Source organism: Diadema antillarum, unplaced genomic scaffold (genome assembly GCF_040938485.1).
Source record: "Diadema antillarum isolate AM-2024a unplaced genomic scaffold, OU_Dant_1.0 seq00000340_RagTag, whole genome shotgun sequence".
Lineage (NCBI taxonomy): Eukaryota > Metazoa > Echinodermata > Echinoidea > Diadematoida > Diadematidae > Diadema > Diadema antillarum.
In genome coordinates this window covers 484,922-503,551 of record NW_027271353.1, presented here as the reverse complement: position 1 = coordinate 503,551, position 18,630 = coordinate 484,922, and the positions used below count along the sequence as shown (strand labels likewise).

The window sequence follows — 18,630 nt, the reverse complement described above, 5'->3', positions numbered from 1 at the left end:
AACAAACAGCGTAAGGAAACTTAATGGTATGACATGTTTCTGACTTACTTTAATATACAAGTAATTATAGAGCCCAGGACACGTTGTGATCCAGTCTGACAAAAATGAGGTAACTAAAAATCCGTTTATAACGCTTGCAGAGTCCAAAATTGAAAGACACTCATGACAATGTAATAAGAACATCGACGCGATGCAATGAGAATTCGGAACTCCGTTTAAAGAAAGTGGCGAAACAAAAAAAAAACAGAATAAGTTATTGTGTATTTCAGGTTCTAAGTTTTTCTTTTCAGCCGTTATGCGTTTTTTCCATCAGAGTAATTTTGCACCATAACTATTCATGACCTAGCCGACATATAGATTTTTATTGCAGAAGTGGTTCTGATAAATTAAATGTTCCCCTGTATCTGACGTCATCTAGAAATGAAGGTTCATTGACCCTCTTTCTCATCTCTAACTCTGCCCCTAAAGAGTGATGGGCAGAAATTGTTGGCCGGTCACTCGTAGTAGGTGGGCCCTCTGGGCCGATTGTCCAGCACAGTGAAATAAAAAAGAACGTACCATATACCCAACTTATTACCATGACAAGCATCAGAAAGATACCGAGTTGCACGTAACTCAGCACGGTAGCGGGCAGCATGCACGCACCGGCGGCGAACGTGGTAAGAGCTGCCATTGTTATGGCGGCACTGAGGGTCTGAATCGCAAATAACGATCGCGACTGGCGATCCGACGCCGGAGCCTGACGATAAGACACCCCGAAATGGATTGTGAAGTCGACGGAGAGGCCGACGGTGAGGGCAAGAATAATGGACTCAAATATATTTAGCTCCCATCCAAGCAGAACGACAGAGGCAATGACAACGGAGACTGCACAGGTAATTGAAATTATAGCATAGAGCGTGACCAAGATATTGCGGATAGCCACAAATAGAACGCAGCTGGCTACAGCCAGAGACACGCCAACTGAGCGCGGAGTTCCAACGGCGAGACTCCGCTGAAGATCAAAAAAGTACAGCTGCTTCTTCCCAAAGCTTATGAACCATCCCCGGCTTAGTCCCGATGGAGCAGCCTTGAGCCTGTTTTCTACCCAACTGTTTACATCTTTCCAAAACTTGTCCATAGCTGCAAAGTCCTGCGACTCTCTGACATTAGTTTTGAGATAGAAATTCATGGCGACGATGTCGTTATCTGAGTTGAATCTCAGGCCTGGTCTATTGTATTCGCAAGGATATACTTGGCAGCCCAGTTCGTAGAGAGTTATTGCACACTGGTGAAATAAAGAGGGTTCGTAAGGAAATGAAGACTGAAGACAACATGGTGATATATCGGCTCCCGTAAGAGGATTCATACATGGTCCCTCCATAAAACTCCTGAATAAGTCGACAAAGCACACTTCCTCGTCGGGAGACGTAGTATCGTCATGAAATGACGAGTTTCGAAAATCTGCGCAGAATTGGTACAGCCACTCTTGCGCCTCCGCTGTGGTAGGATCGAATTCGTCGTCCATGACAGTAGAACCCTTGGAGTCAGGATCCCAATGATTCCCGTTGTCAAGGGGCTTGATACCCCAGGTAATCATTGCCGGCATCAGGTCTGCCGCATCGCTCTCGAAGGCAAACATCTTCTCGTATACCTGGTCGTATTGCTCAAGGATGTGACTCATGCGGAAGACTTGAAACTCGGACTGTGAGGGAAGACGCATCCTTGGGGTAATGAAGACGACACAAAACCCCGCCAATCCCAAACCTACCAAGACAGCGATCCACACAACGCGTAGTTTTTCAATGGCTGCTGGCAGGTAGAACTCAAAGAAATTACAGCAAGCTTTTGATAGGTTTTGATAGCACCAGTCACAGGCATAACAAATTGTCCGACCCTTAGACGAGGTGATGGAACTTTCCTTCTCGTGCAGGAAATACTTTTCATGTATCATTACTGAAGCCGGGATCCACGTGACGGTGAAGACAAAATTGACCAAAATGGTGCTCCCTGCGTAGACGGAGAAGCAGCGGACGCTTGTAATCGAGCTGACGATGCCTGCGAAGAGCGCAGCCGATGTCGTAAAGCTCGTCACGAACATGGGCGTGGCAGAATGGCTCAGAGTCTCGCGAAGTATGGCGACGAGATTTTCTCGCGGATTCGGCGTCGCTCGCTTAGAAATCCGCCAGATGTCGACGTAGATGAAGCAGTCGTCCGCTCCGATTCCAACAATGAGCACTGACGTAAGTACGTTGACGTAGGGGGCGAAAGTCACCCTGAATACAGTGTGGTAGAGAAAATGAGCAACCGCCATTGACATGAACATACTCAGGATCGTCATTATAGTGACAAAGAAGGAACCTACATACACCCAAATAATCACGACCACAGCAGCACATCCAAAGCCAATGTAAAGTGAGTCTGATAAAATGTAATCTATAAACAGATCTATTTTAAATCCTGCTCCGATTGCCACTATTCTGATGTCATCGTCATATAAGGAAGGACTGTGCATATGCTCGTCATAAAATTTGCGCGTTTGATTGTTAGAATATTCTAGAGGTGGTAAGGTCATCAGGACAGGTAGGTGAAAGCCACCATGTAGAACCGACGTAACAAACTCGGAAGGCGTGAGAAAATGAAATATTGTGCTAATAGCTGTCGTATGATTGGAACAGGTTTCCGACACATTTCTGCAATCATTGTAGTCTTGCAAGCATCCAGCCATGTACTCCTCTGCACATTCTCGGAGTAGCCTCTTCACAACATTGACGTCATCTTCGTCGATATCCGCGCACGATGCCTTCCCGCTGACGCTTGCAACGAGGTGTCCCAAAGACCACGTTGGACAGCATGTCTCATTCGCATCGCGGAATGCGCATATCTCCTCGTAGCTCGGCTGAATGCGAAACGTCTGCTGGTCGTGGCGACACGCCGCTTTCATGGCGCTCGCGATGAACATATCGCTATCTTCTGAAGTACGGTAGACAATGCGCAGACGATCTGCAACTGAATGGAACGAATAAAAGAAGAGTGATAGGAATGAAACGAAGTCCCTGTCATTTAAACACAGAGAATAAAATTAGTTGAGTTGATTTGATTTGATTGGAATGTCATTGGCTGTCAGTCTGTAATGAAAGTAAGATATGCACGTATTAGATTCGGCTGTTACATCGCTATATCAAACATAAAAAAAGAAGGCAAATTTACGAATCACTGTGCTAATTCCATGGTGTACTTCTTTCATCTTCCGGGACACACTATGAGTTTAGTCGCAAACGATGAAGACTCTCAATGTAATGGCGCCATTGCATAAATACTAAATATGAACTGATTGATATTTCCGTATATGATCTCCGAGTGTTGTGTCTAGGATCAAGTATTCAAAAAGATTTCTTTGACTATTGCTCTTTGTGAATGCACACCCATTTGGTCTGCAAAAACAACAAGGCTGTACTCCCCGCTGTTTGCTTACGACTTATTTTCTCTTGCAGCGAATTATTAAGATGCATATGGTCTGGTATTCCTATCAATATCCTCTTTCGACCTGAAATAAATAGTTGCAAGACTGCTGATTGTATCATCATCTCAATGCTTGACCAGTACTTCTTTTTTTCACCTGATTACATTCCTTCGTTCTTCTTTTGTCTTCTTTTCACTTCAACAATGCGCACGAATGTTCCATCAAGCCTAAATATTGAGTACTTTTCCAAGGTCTAGGAAATTGATGAACCGATCTGCCGTTTTATTTTAACGTGAAAATTTGCTCTAATTTCAATTTAAATCGACCATAACTACAGGTAATAGATATGTTATTCAGTATCAAGACATACACAAATAAATGAGAGAATTAAACAAAGTATCAGTGAAAAAAAAAACGCGATTGAGTAGATTAATGATAACTTAAGGCTATTATGACGGAGGAGATAGCTAACTTGGAATGACTGTGGTGTGTTGAGTAGACTTTATTCTTAAACAAAGATAGAGGGATGCAAGAGTTTGGTTGCAAAACTTACGCCTTGATCCGCAACCTGGCTCGTCATATTCCACATCACGCAGATGGACATCACGCAGACTGGCGGACTTCCTGCGTCTGATGGAAGCCGATTGTCCAATCGGGGTTGGTCCCGTTTCGCCGATTGGCGCCGATGGATATGGGGAGTACAGCTCCGTCGGTTCAATGAATCGCTCGTAGGCCATCAAACGCCCACTCAGGACAGTGCCCCTGGCTTGGAAACCCTGATTGAGGATAACAAGTAAAAGTTTATTTTATTATGTAGCACGACACGCTTGGCACTACAATGTCTATTTATCAAATTACGTAAGTAGTGTTTCAGTTCAAACTGCCCGAACGAAATTTGAAATTTTCGTGCCATGATAGTCATTTTTTTTTTCACATTAAGATGATCGTTCGACTAATACCTAATTTCGGCACATTCCTGTACTAGTTTTTCTCTCTCCTGCTTTTTAATCTTGGTTTGTTTCTGTCCTTCTGCTAATGAAGATGATTTTTATTATTCTTCTCTCTTCCTGACACACGAAGCTGCTGACATCCTAACCTTCCCATAAGTGAAATTCTACACCTTATTCAATTTGACTATTATGATTTGAGTCAATGCAAGAACAGAATGGCAGCTCTTTTATCAAAGTCGGACCGAAAGTCAAATTTTCGTCAAATTTTCTATCTGTTTGTAAATATCTGTAAATAAATTGTATTATAATGTAAACAGCACCAGTCTGCAAGAATCTTCAGTCTATTGAAGGAGGCAGACTTAATCAGAAGAAGAAGAAGAAAGTAAGACTGCCAAGATATTTAGAAGTGCTTCCATATTCATGCTTTTACTAAACAGTGCATGATAATAGTCGCCATGGTATATACAAAGTAACTCGGTAACGACGTCATCAACGCGCAATTTTCCCATTGGTCTTTACAAGAAAATGATCCTGAAAATATAGTTTTCGGTCGATGATTCAACAACTGTAACCTCACCCCTGAAATTTATCATTGCTATCTTATTTGCGACACGTTCAATCATTCATACACTGCAAATACAGAAATAATCGATGTTTTATTTCTTGGGGATTTCTTCATATCATATCAAGAAAAGCAATTGAGTGAAGTTTTTGTACAGGTCAGCTGGAGATTTTCAAAAATATGACATGACCTCATGTAATTTGCATAAATTCTGCCCCTCCTACTTTTATACATCACAACTTTGTAAAAACATGCGATACTTTTAGATATAACCCTCTCGAGACCAATGAGCCTGACGTGCAACTGAATCTTAGTCACCTTACTAGTCCAACCTCCTACGCCTGATTCATTAGATTTCAGAAAATGCTGACATCACATTATGAGCATTATCATACCATGCGAACGAATGCAAAGACAAGAGAAACACATCTTGAGAGAAAATAACGAAACGGTCAATCGCGATACAAGGTCAACAGATTATTGATACTTAGGATCCGACAAATTATCACCCTTCACAAAATTCTTTTTAAATATATCTATAATAGATATATGCCATAATGGTTCGATCTGCATCCTAGCAATTTGTCTCTATCAGGCCATTTGCATATACACAATCCTCCTCTGTCGAGTACTATTAGCTCAGGAGAGAGAATAACAGTCAGAGCTTTTACCTTTGATGGATCTTCCAGCGACAGCAGAGGATTTGTGAGGAAACTTGCGACACCGGCGGCAACGACAAGAGCGAAAATTACAAAGATGACCACCGATGGAAACTCAACCAAGAGATGCAAATAACTGTGAAGATAACAAGATGAGAGTAACAAGAACTACTTGTCTGTGACAAGTGGGATCGGAGGGGCGGGCATACACTTGGGTACTGCGAAGCTCGATTCGTGTAATACTTTGAATAATCAGTTGTTAGTTAGAGGTAAGTAGATTATCATAATAAAGAGTCACAAAATCGATTGTAGAAATACCGGAGTGCTGTGCCCAAGATTATAGATATCGTTGTGTGTCGCCATTATTATGTCACTGTTGTGCGTTGTTGTTGCTTTTTTAAACGGATTTCATATGATATCTAACGAAATGACATTAATTTGCATTTAACAATTCAAACAATTTAAACAATTCCTTGACCACAACAGAGCAGATTTCTGTACGACCTTTATACACTTCAGGCTGTAATATTGAAAGATAAAGAAGAGAGGCATATAGTAATACATGCTTTAGATACAGGAACTACTGCAAAGATTACATTGGCTACATTTTGTGTTTTACAAAGGGGGTTAACGTTTGAGTCAGAGATGCATAGGAGAGCTTTTTCCCTTCATATAAGGAATTATGTTATCCTGTGCAATATTCTTAACGTAGCCTTATTAGCGATTAACAGATTACAGTAGCTGTAATAATAGATTTGAATCGTTTCAACTAAAAATTAATACTGAGGGATAAATTTTCCCTGTTGATAACTCCGCCCTAGTTTGTATGCGTTCACCTTCATTTTGAAAACAACATAACTTATGTTTCATGCTTTTTTTCTGTCGAGGCATTGCGAACTGAGAGTTTTAACGATTGACAGCAGGTGAGGTACTTACGCAGAAGCGATGCCGCAGGTGCATCGGCGTCGCTTGCATCGGGCGACATCATCGCCATCGACGTCGTTCACCGTCTCATCCTGGTTGATGGCAAGAAACACAGATATGACGCTATATGTGACTGAATTGAAATCTACAGGTATTGCAGAAGCCCTGCATATAAAATTACAGCTGACAGTATACATTTGCGTGATTAACCCTCGCGGTATACGGCTTAAATATCACCTTCCATTTATGCAATCTAAGAACATTAGGTTCAACTTATAGGTTGAAGATAGAGAAGATAAGTTTAAGATAAGTTAACTTTAACTTTCAAGTTGAACCTATTTTTCTACCGTGTATAGCAAACTTTTCTGACCTTCAAGTGATTATTACATCAGGAATGTATTATTTTTCTCTCTTCATGTTCAAGACATGGTCTGTCGCTGCAAGCTACAACATGGTGTTGATTTGATATTTGTTGGTGTTAATGTGAATGGTTTAACACCCGTCCAGCTTCAATAAGAGACCACATCAGCTGGTGTTACTGTGGTGTAAATTTATTTGCACATTTTTTTCAAAAATCTAGTATTTTAATGTAAAATTCTTGATCGTCTTGTTTAAATTAAAAATCAACAGGAAGTGCAGTTACTAAGAAACTCTTCAAAAAAAAAAAACCAGTTTTATATTTGGAAATGACACCCGGAGGTGTTAATTTAACACCATAAATGAGCACCGAAAATTTAACACCAGCTCGGTGTTCACTATCTAACACCGGACTTTTTGCAGTATATGTGTTGATTATAAACAGAGAAAAATGGACTGTGTGGGTTGGCCTTTGGAGGAGTGATCAAAATATTGGACAGGTTATCATGGGTATGGACCGTAAAAGATTAGAGGAAACCCTCAACACAAACCTGTAGTTGTGTAGACTGGCCTATTTATTTGACCACATTCACTGACAGATCTCATCCAGAGGACATTCAATGCTTCTATTATGATAACAGTCAAACTTGGAAAAAGTGCAGCTTCCCATCTGTCAGCACATTTAGGTATCCAATGCAAAGAAGAAGAGTTGATGAAGTACCCGTCTAAAGTTGGATTACTTTTTTTTATACGCTCTTTACATATTTCATTTTACATATATCTATGTGTATGTGTGTGTGTGTGTGTGTGTGTGTGTGTGTGTATTCATGATATATTTGCACATTATCTGCAGATGGCAATGATCGTATGGCGATGCTCATATCAATATTTACCTCTTTCGTTCACCTGGACTGAAAGAAAGGAACGATAAATCGATATCATATAATATCAGACCTTTATTTCCCGTATTTTTGTTTGAATCATTGTGTCATTCTCTTTAATATAGATGACACGAATATATTATTGTCTTCCCGGGGCACTTATGCAATATGTTACGGGTGGTATAGTTTATCATTTTGTTTGGCACGACGCTTTGAGAAAACACGAATCTGGTGAATTAACATTCATACGAAATATCAAGATCTTGAAAAGAAATCATTAATCTTATTGAGACGGTATGCAATATCATAGTTCAAGTTCACGAAAAAGAAGAAAAAAAACCATGGATCATTCTATTCATGTGAGTTCATTGTTGATCCTGCTGCGAGGAGAAGTCTAATTAAACTTGCGTACATGTATATGGTAATAGTTTATACCATATCTTTTTTTTTCCCTCAAAACGGTGTCATAATGTTTGTTTGCATATCCTTATCCACATCTTTACGTCGACAAAGATAAGAGACAGAGAAGAAAGAAAAAACATAATTGATTCGGTGACAGTTTTCTCGAAAGGTATGCCAGAGAAATCATTCGAAGAGGATATTCTTTACACCTCTGTGACATCATGAACACTGCGGCTAGAATCTCTCCGCTCTCCCAAAACTCTGAACAAAACTCAGTAACCAGTGAGAGCAAAGTCAATGAAGCACACTGGCGTAAAAAAAGAGAGCAGGTAGAACAATGGCATCGCCATTGATAAAGCTCCGTCGGGCTACCGCTGGTATAAACTAGACCTCCTTTCACCAACCCGAATGGAGCGGAAACGGTTAAAAAGCAATGGCAAGCAAATACATTATTTCGCGTTTATACAAGCGTGTACGCATGCTGTGATGGTGTGTACAGTGTTTGGAAGAGTTTGTATGTGCTTACAAGAGTGTGCTTGCGAGCATGTGTGTGCATGTATGTATGCCTGTATATCTGTAGTAGGCCTATCATTGTATGTATTTACGATGTAAGTAGGCCTATATGAATGTATTTAACGTTGATATCAGGCAGTGACGTAGATTTATGTTGGCAGACAAAATTACTTACATCGCTATAGCAGGGCTCGACACTAACGGTGGCCCGGTGGCCCGGGGCCACCAAAAATGAAAGTCGGGCCACCAAATTTCAAAAAAGGGCAAATTTGGTGGCCCGCCTCGGGCCACCAAAATTTTTTGAAAAGTATGTCAATAACTTCGTAACTTTGTGCGCCGGAAATTAGCAGTTAAATTTGTTTAAAGGATGGATGAAAAGGACTGAATGAATGCCTGAGAGTGAGTGTTCCAAGTTTGTTGAAGTTTATTTATGAGTAGATATGTCCAACCTCTAATTCTTACTATCATAAATCTTAAATATTTGACTCATTTAAAAAAAAAACTTTTAATGTTTTTTATTGTGTTTTTTTTTTCGGGACACCAAATTTTTCTCTCGGGCCACCAAAAATTTGGAATTTAGGATTTTGGTGGCCCCATCGGGCCACCAAACAAAAAAGTTAGTGTCGAGCCATGGCTATAGGCAGGCATAATTATGGTTACAGCTATGTGTGTACATCTCTGATATGCATCATGCATGTTGATATCGCAAAGATTTGTGCATCAGGGTATTGTGAAACTATCGCCTCGGAACAGTTCATCAGGTCGTCAAGCATTATCTCTAATGTGTACAATATTTTTAATGTCCTAGAGACTTTTTCATATAACTTGTTGAAAATAATGTCACCGTGGCCTATATGGCGTATTGGCGTAATAATCATTATGTCGTCCTCTACAGTGCATAGGACGTGAATACCTTGAAACACAATCACGTTCGTCGGGAGAAATCAATTTTACATAATTACATTGATGGTGCAGATTGCATCGTGAATCACATAACCTGTTGATGAGCTGCAACTTGAATATTACAGCCTGAAAGTAATGATATATTAAGCCAAGATAGCACCCACATCGGCTACATGAAATGACATCACGCGGGGTATCACATTCATTTTACAGAATGTGTGTTACTTTGTATAACTTACCTTATTTGACAGGACGGTTATATTTCATGTCTGAGCTGTCGTATACTGCTGCATAGATGATGCATCAAGTCGGATATGGGTGAACGTTACAGGATCATGTCAGGTGGAGACATTCAAGAACTGCTGTCAGCACGCCACAGCCATGCAATCACACCGTGTCACACACATCAGCTTGCCATGTTATGAACTCCTCGTAGTATACCATCACCACGCCTGTGTGCTCAAGTAGAGCGTGTATCTCATTGAGCGTCTGTGGCAACAGTGGTGAGGGAGAAGGCCTATTTTTGCGAGGCTCCGAGCGAGCACAGACTGACGAAGGACAGACGTGGTGAAGGGCTATTGACAATGAGCAATTCGCCTTGTCTGCGATTGAATAGCCTACAGCGAGTATTGACGAGCTTCCTTCTGAGAGAAAGGGGGTTAGGGTCAGCTGGGCTTCATATAGGGGGCGAGGTGATGGAAAACGACTCCTTTCTAAATTGGAGAGGCATATCATTTGGTTGATGTATCAACACTTTTTGTGTCTTTACTTAATCAATCTGAAATAGATCCTAACAGGTTCTACACATTATTTCATTCCTCAAAATCAGTGGTATCTTCACGTCAAAGTTTTACGTTTAAGGAAAACGTTTTTTTTTTTTTTCAGTGACAATGCACGATTACACAATCGCCGTTACAAATGAGCATTACAAATGTAATGTATTATTATCATTATTATGTTTTGTCCAAATCCTGTCTTACCCCCAAAATGCAGCCACTATTCCATGTCAAAAGAAAGGCGATCCGATTTGATAGTGCTTTGACTGCCATGTATTTTTGCTCTCCTGAACATTTGACATTTTTGAGATAGGTCATGTTGGTCTTGTCGAACGAGTGACGATGTATATGTAATATATATGTGTGTGTTACATGTATATGCACACACACGCACAAACACACACATACACACACACGCACAAACACACACATACACACACACACACACATACACACATATATATGTATATATATATATATATATTTAATATTATATATATATATATATTCATATACATATGTATACACATATATACAAAAACAAGGAGCAATTATTGCCGTCTCTTAGAAAATACAACTTTCATATTTAATTTAAATTCTTGCTCGGATGATTTTCATGATAAAGACAAAAAAATAGATTTTTAATTTTCAAATGAATTATAAACATGTATGGCCTTTATGGGCCTATGTGGCACTGTACCCAATGATCTAATACATTCACTGTGGTTATATAATGATAATAATGTATCGCAAACATTCAGAATTTCATATTTGTCTTCCTACATTTTGTCCCTTTGGGTACAAAATAAACATCTTACAAAATGGCAAAGTTTTGGAAAAGAAAATATAAACTATTCACTTCCTTTCTCAAAATTGATTTCATTACGACTTACTGTAGTAAAAATCGAAACGTTGATTGATTCCTCTGCTTTGGTTCCAAGAGTATGTGAGATGTATTCATATGAGGCGTCACCATCTTTTTTTCAAGGGGAGGGGGGGGGGGGGAGGTGCGTTTGTATTTCTGGTTGCACTTCCGGGTTTCATCACCTAAGAGCCCGTATTAGCGAGCGGGGATGGTCTGGATGAGGGGGGGGGGGGGGGCGATGTCCCACCTCCGAGACCATGAACATTTAGGATTGTGCGCGCATATATGATAAGTAAGTTTTTAAATCATTTTTTTTGTAAGGGTCTGACGGGGGTTGCGTTTCGCACCAACCACTTCTCCCCCTGGTGACGCCCCATGACCTTATCTGCTTTCTGATAGAATGTTGGTGTTTCGAAAGCACCTACTTCGTTTTATCAATAGCAACGAATAATATTTGAATAAACTTATAAAATGAAACAAGAAAAAAAAGTGATATGAAAGAAATATTAAACTATTCTTTTAAGTTTGACTGGTCAAAATCCTGACATAGACGTTATTCTCGCTAAAAAATAAAATGTCTTCTGCATGCACATACATGTATACCCTTTAGGCAGGCACATAAAATCAAATGTTACTATATTCAACACAGAGACATGACAATCAAATTACAGAATACGTTAATTGCATACATGCAGCTGCATATATGTTTTACGTAAACGCAGGGACAATAAGTCTATTAGTAGATTTCTTGCATCAATATTATCATGAGAATTGAAAGTATACAATGTGTATCTATCTTCCATACCAAATAGTGTATTTTGTAACACTATTTGTGATTGGTCATGCTCTATTCTAGTCAATATACACTCCAAAAGCATCATTAGCACTCGTGCAATTCTATTCTATCATGGCCTTAGGCTTTGGTGAAATAAAACTGCACTTGGACATGCTTGAGTTAATAGTAGCCGGGTTCACACGTACACCAATTAGCGGGATACAAATCTCGAGATTTGCATCGCGATCGTCATCCCAAGAAATCTTGCGCTGGTTCCTCAATTAGCGGGATAATTGGCCCCGCGCTGGTACGTGTGAACGGTCGGGGACTAGAATCTCGAGTTTTTATATCCCATCATGCAATGCGCACATCACAACAGCGAGGCCTCTGCGAAGAGGTCCTTCACCTCTTTGGAGCAACAACAACAACAGCGCGCGAACCACACCACTGACGCGTAAAAGACAATGGACAAAGGTAAGTGCGCGCAGGCAGTGATAGAGAAGGGCGCAGTGTGACCCAGTTTCCAGGCTTTGCTGTTATCTCTATCGGCAATTAGCGGGATAATTCGGTACGTGTGGACGCTCGCCAAATTAGCGGGATACCGATCGCGATCGCTATCCCGCTAATTTGGTACGTGTGGACGCTCGCAAAAAAAATCGCGGATGAGCATCGCGATCGTCATCCCGCTATTTGTACGTGTGAAACCCGGCTAATGTATTTGCCGAGCATAATTATACAGTGCATTCAAGATCATGTAATATTTATAAAATTTATATCATAATGCGCAGTGCTCTCAGCCATTTTTTTTTTTTTTACAGACATGATAAAAAAATTATACGCTACGTGCACTCAAAGGTCATTCATATTACAATGGAGTATACATTGTACTAAAAAGAAATAAACATTGACTCTTTATGATATCTCGTTTTTCACTTGTAAGGCAAGGTTTATTCACAAATAGGTAACGAAATACTTCTACTGTATACATTCAATTTTGCATAAAGCATTTTTGTTTGGTCTTTCTAGCTAATGTCCCTCACCAGTGAAAACTAAAAACTCTGCCAGTTTTTGAATTTTAAGAAGTGCGTAATATACAAGCAGTGTCCCAATGCAGTAGCAATGTGTCTGACTACAGGTAATGCACAACTTTTTTGAGTACAAGGCTTATTTATCAACCCGTTACTTGACATAATTGTAATATGTACCGTCAATATCCATCTCTCTACTCTGACCCCTTCCTCTCATTCCGCTCCCTTCCCCACCCCCCCCCACCTCTAGCTTTTTCTCTTTTCCTGATTGCATGTACCTCAAGATAGCATACAGTATACTACCACAATAAATTAAAATCAAAATAACTTTCAAGAATTTTGTTCGTCAATAGTCATGTCCGGTGAAATCATCTCTCCTGAATTTCTGTGATGATACATAACATAATGAACACACATCCACATTGCACTCTGTACGCATATAAAACATTTTGATTGCACAATAGAATAACACTTTGGAAAGCAATCAATAGATTATGCATAATTATGAGTGAATAAAAAAAATCATGTATATATATATATATACATTATATGAAGAGCTTGCTCCCGAAAGGTGCTAAATCCATTGAAAATGATGGATTCAGTGCCTTTTGGAAGCAAGCTCTTCATACAATTATATATACATATATATGAAGGATGGAACAGATTATATACCAAAATTATAAACCAATATTTTGCTTTCGTAAACACACTGTATGGACGTGCAACACTTGAATTGTTGTGTGTGTGTGTGTGTGTGTGTGTGTTGGTACTACAGCGTACATCACTGTTGTTCTTTACCGGAACTTTTGTATCATTCAAGTAAGAACAGACGTAGTCTCAAAATAATTGTATTGTATTGTATTGTATTGTATTTATTCAGACAAATCAAAAACAACATGTCTAGGGGTGCAAAAAAAAGGTACGAATACCCATGCATGTCTGCACCCCTGGAGTACATCATCACAAAAATTAAACAAATTAAAAATTATGATTGGAACATTGAAATACAAAAATCTAAATACATATAGGTACAAATATAATACAGTTATTGTAAAATGACAATGAAATCAAACTCTGGCCTTCTGAACAGCAATATATTGCACAAAAAATGGGTAACCAGGATAAAATGTAAATAAGTGATATCGCAAGAGAGGAATAATCATCTAAGACAACAAACCATATTGCAGGGTATACTAGCGGAATATTAAAACATGGACGAATACATTTAAAAAAAAAAGTCTATATCATAGTATATGCACATTAATATTGCACCGGACAGAGTAAGGTTAAAATTCATCAAATGAGACTTATATGATATACATGATACATTGTAGGATGAATTCACATACATAAAAAACTGTCTTAATAAATATTTAAAGCGAGAAAGAGATGTACTGGCTACAATGTTACTTGGCAATGAATTCCATTCTTGTGAAGTCTTGAGATAAAAAGAACATTTGAAATAATCAGTTCTTGCAAACGGGATATATACTTTCTTATTATGATCATTTTCTACCAAATCTGTTCTCTCGTGTAATTCTTTGTTGTCCAGTATTCACTATATCATTTATCATTTTGTAAAACATTATAAGTCTGAAATACTTACGTCTTGTAATTAATTTCGAGAAATGTATCTTTTGCAACAACGTATCATAACCTGTTTCCCAGTCACGAAACAATAATCTAACAAACCTCTTCTGAACACGCTCAAGTATGTTAATGTGAGATAATCTGTATGGATCCCATGCAGCAGCACAATATTCTAAACATGGACGTATAAGAGAATTATATAAACTGATTAAAACATGTGAGGGACAATGTAAAAAATTCCTTTTTATGACACCAATAATTTTATTACATTTAACATACGTTTCATTACAATGATCGTTCCAGTTGAGTGTTTCATTGATAATTATTCCTAGATATTTTTCTGAATGAGTTATACTTAATTTCTTTTCACATAAAACATAATCATAATCATATTTTGTTCTTTTCCGTGACATTTTCATAATCTTACATTTATTAACATTAAAGTCAAGATGCCATGTCTTAGACCATATACCCAAAGCATCAAGATCTCCTTGTAAATCGTCACAGTCTTCAAGTGAATTAATACACCTATACAAAATGCAATCGTCTGCATAAAGACGAATATTGGAAGATATATCATTAGTAATATCATTTATGAAACATAAAAACAAAATCGGACCAAGGATGGTTCCCTGCGGGACACCAGACTTAACATCAACCCAGTCGGCACATTCCCCGTTGAGCACAACCCTCTGCTCTCTATGTTCTAGAAAATTCATGATCCATTTCAAATTGGAGTTTACTACACCGTACCTTTGTAATTTAATTTCTAAAAGACTGTGCGGAACACTATCAAACGCCTTGGCGAAATCTAAAAAGACGATATCCACTTGGGAGCCTGAGTCCATCGCACTTGACCAATCGTGAATAGCTTCGATCAATTGTGTCTCACATGAGCGCTTTTCACGGAAACCGTGCTGACCGTCACACAATATATTGTTCACTGACAGGTGATTAACAAGTCGACGACATACAATCTTTTCAAGTAATTTGCACACAATAGAAGTCATAGAAATTGGACGATAATTATTTGGGTCGTTTTTCTCACCTTTCTTAAATATAGGGCAAATGTTAGCTCTTCGCCAGTCAACGGGCAGCTTTCCCGAGGACAAAGATTCATTGAATAATTTACATAAGGAACTGGCTAATTGTTCAGACCCTTCTTTCAATATTTTTGCTGGCAAGCCGTCTGGTCCTTGGGATTTACTGACATCAATATTCTGTAATAATTTACGCACTTCAGCGACATCACAAACAATATTTTCCATGACTGGAACACAAGAAAACAAATCGTTCAGTCGGGGATGAGTAAACTGGGAATCATTGAATGTAAACTGAAACTGTGTATTTAAAATATGTGCAATCATTTTGTCATCTGTTACGTGAGTTCCGTTTACTACCAAAGATGATATCGTCTTTGTTCAATCTTCTTTGATTTAACAAACTTCCAAAATCTTTTCGGATTTTGCTTTATATCCTCACATAAGGTATTACACATATAATTCTTATATTTTTGTTTCAACAATTTCTTAGCTTCCCGTCTTATTTGTGAAAATTTTTCACGGTCATTCTTAGCGTTCGTTGTTTTAGCAATATCATATAACTTCTTACGTTTTTTAAGTATTTTCTTCACTTCTTTATCAATCCATGGTACGTAAGAACCAATAGTTACATTGCGTTTAGGTATATTTTTCTCAACTGCATCTAGTAGACTACTCTTCCATATTTTCCAATCGGACTCAATGTCATTACATGATTTACCGTGCATTTGCGATTGTAACAGATCATTTCTATAAGAATCAAAGTTAGCTCTTGAGTAAAGATAAATCATCCTACGATTCTGATTCATTATCTGTGTGTTACAAAGAATCTTAAAAACAATAGCATCATGATCACTTATACCTGAAATAATTTTCACATCACTTATCATAGTTGGATCAGTTGAAAATAACAAATCTAGTGTATTACTAGATGTTATTGTAATTCTGGTTGGTTCCGAGATGTGTTGATAAAAAGAATTCATTTCTATTATATGTAACATTTGATCAGTCAACTGAGAATTGTCCAAATCAGTAACAAACCCGTCTGACCACTTTAACTGTGGGAGATTAAAATCTCCTGTCAGAATAATTTGCTTATTTCTCTTACCATTTTCGGTTATATGTGACAGAGATTTTTCTAATTCATACATATTGATCATACAACTATTTGGTGGTCTGTAGAATACACCTAAAAACAACGATTTCTTATTTGGAGAAGACATTTCACACCAGAGTATTTCACAATTTGTTTCTAAATCTTGGCGATGCGTTACACATATCTCTTGCTTATGAGCAATAAGTACACCACCACCATGTCTATTTCTATCTTTCCTTAACACGCTGTAATTTTGTGGAAAAATCTCAGCTGATATAACGTCACACCCCAAGTGCGTCTCAGTACAAAACATAACATCGGGATTTTCAATTTCTATGATTGCCTGTAATTCTTCCATCTTATTAACAACACTTCTCACATTCAAAGATATACATTTCAAGGTTTGATCAACATTATATCTACACTTATCAGAACTAAAACATTTCATACTTTTATCTGTTCTGCCTGTCTCTCTGTCTTTACCCTCATGCCGTGCATAGCATGACCCATGAACAGTCTGACGGGCACTCTCTTCTTGGCCGACAATCTAGAATGGACAAAGTTTCGCTTTGTGTCCATATTGCATACATCGACTACACTGAAGTTGCATACCATGGCGACATGACTGCGACCTGTGATTGGGCTCTCCGCAATTTTGACAGCCGAGCGGGACTCCATGGTAGCTGGGATACAACTGAAGGGGTGGGGCACGGAGCACTGATGCGTACGATGGTCTGTCGAGAGCGTAACTGTAAGGGATGCGTTGGATGTCGGTATTTGTGCGCTTTTGGAGTGGCCGGGTGGGATGGTACACGCGAGACGTCGTGGGGTGGGGTGGCTGGTTGAGGTGATACATGTGATGGTTGGATGGGCCGTGGGGAGGAGGACCTTGGGGAGGCGGGTGGGAATCGAACTGTTGCTGTCGGAGGGGTAGGTTGGGTTGAGGATAGTATGGATGCGAGCTCGGTTGACTGGGAGGTCCGTTGCCGAGTGGGGGCGTGGTTGTTGCTGTGGCGAGATGGCGGCTGGGGGGTGGTTGACGATTTGGGGGCATCTGACGAGAAGTTGACGGATTTTGATGGAGACTTTGTTTATCTGTTCGTAGGGTTCCTGGAGGTGTCGGTGGTTCACTTGAGGGGGGTGCAGTTCGGGGTGCGGCTGATGCAGAAGCCTTGGGGATGTCCAACAGGGCATCAATGGCGTGCTGCACTTTACGTAACTCCATTGTTAGGTCGTCGACTCTTTGAGGCAGGCATTTGCATTTCATACAAAGAGGGCCAGAAGAGTCACGGGGAAGGGCGCACAGTTGACAAAGGCGATCTCTCGGCTGGTGAACTGAACTATTGTGAGACGACTGGTCGCTGGCAGTAGAAATGTCATTGTCCTTCTCAAGTACAATGCGGGTGCGGGTGAGGACAAAATGGCGGACTATAACCGGATTTAGCTCAGGGTATATCGCACCCAAGTCCTTTTCGATGAGGTTGTCCTCAAGGTCGGTGTCGGTCTCGATATTGAGAAGGCGTGATAGGCATATTATTTCCAGTGCCTTTCTGGTACTTTGGACAGTTACACCCTTTGGTAGTTTAAAGGAAAAGTTGCCAGATCCTGGTATCCCCTTGTACTTGTTTGATTTAGGGCCGGACACCATGGTTTCAGTTTACTGGAACGTAGAGTTTCAAGTTCGACACGGCACACACAGGTGGGACTAACGACCGACGAATGTGTGTGAACGGTATGTGAGTTAAACGAAATATGTACTTACTGTCGGTAACAATAACATCTCACTTGGTAATCCATTTCGTGGTTGAAGCAAAATTTCAAGGTCAGTGATATTCCCGGGAGGTCCACATTTAGAGAGTTTTCTGCT

At 39.5% G+C, this 18,630-nt stretch overlaps 1 protein-coding gene across 1 annotated transcript; it reads right to left on the bottom strand.

The window, feature by feature from the left end:
• Nucleotides 1-361: 361 nt before the first annotated feature.
• On the bottom strand, nt 362-18,411 carry LOC139730866 (protein dispatched homolog 1-like). The gene is made up of 6 exons (XM_071641741.1): nt 17,492-18,411; nt 17,247-17,457; nt 6,550-6,629; nt 5,626-5,749; nt 3,996-4,218; nt 362-2,988 (listed from the first exon to the last, which is right to left on the bottom strand). Exons 1-6 carry the CDS (start codon nt 18,409-18,411, stop codon nt 362-364), a joined length of 4,185 nt encoding a protein of 1,394 aa, XP_071497842.1.
• Nucleotides 18,412-18,630: the final 219 nt, after the last annotated feature.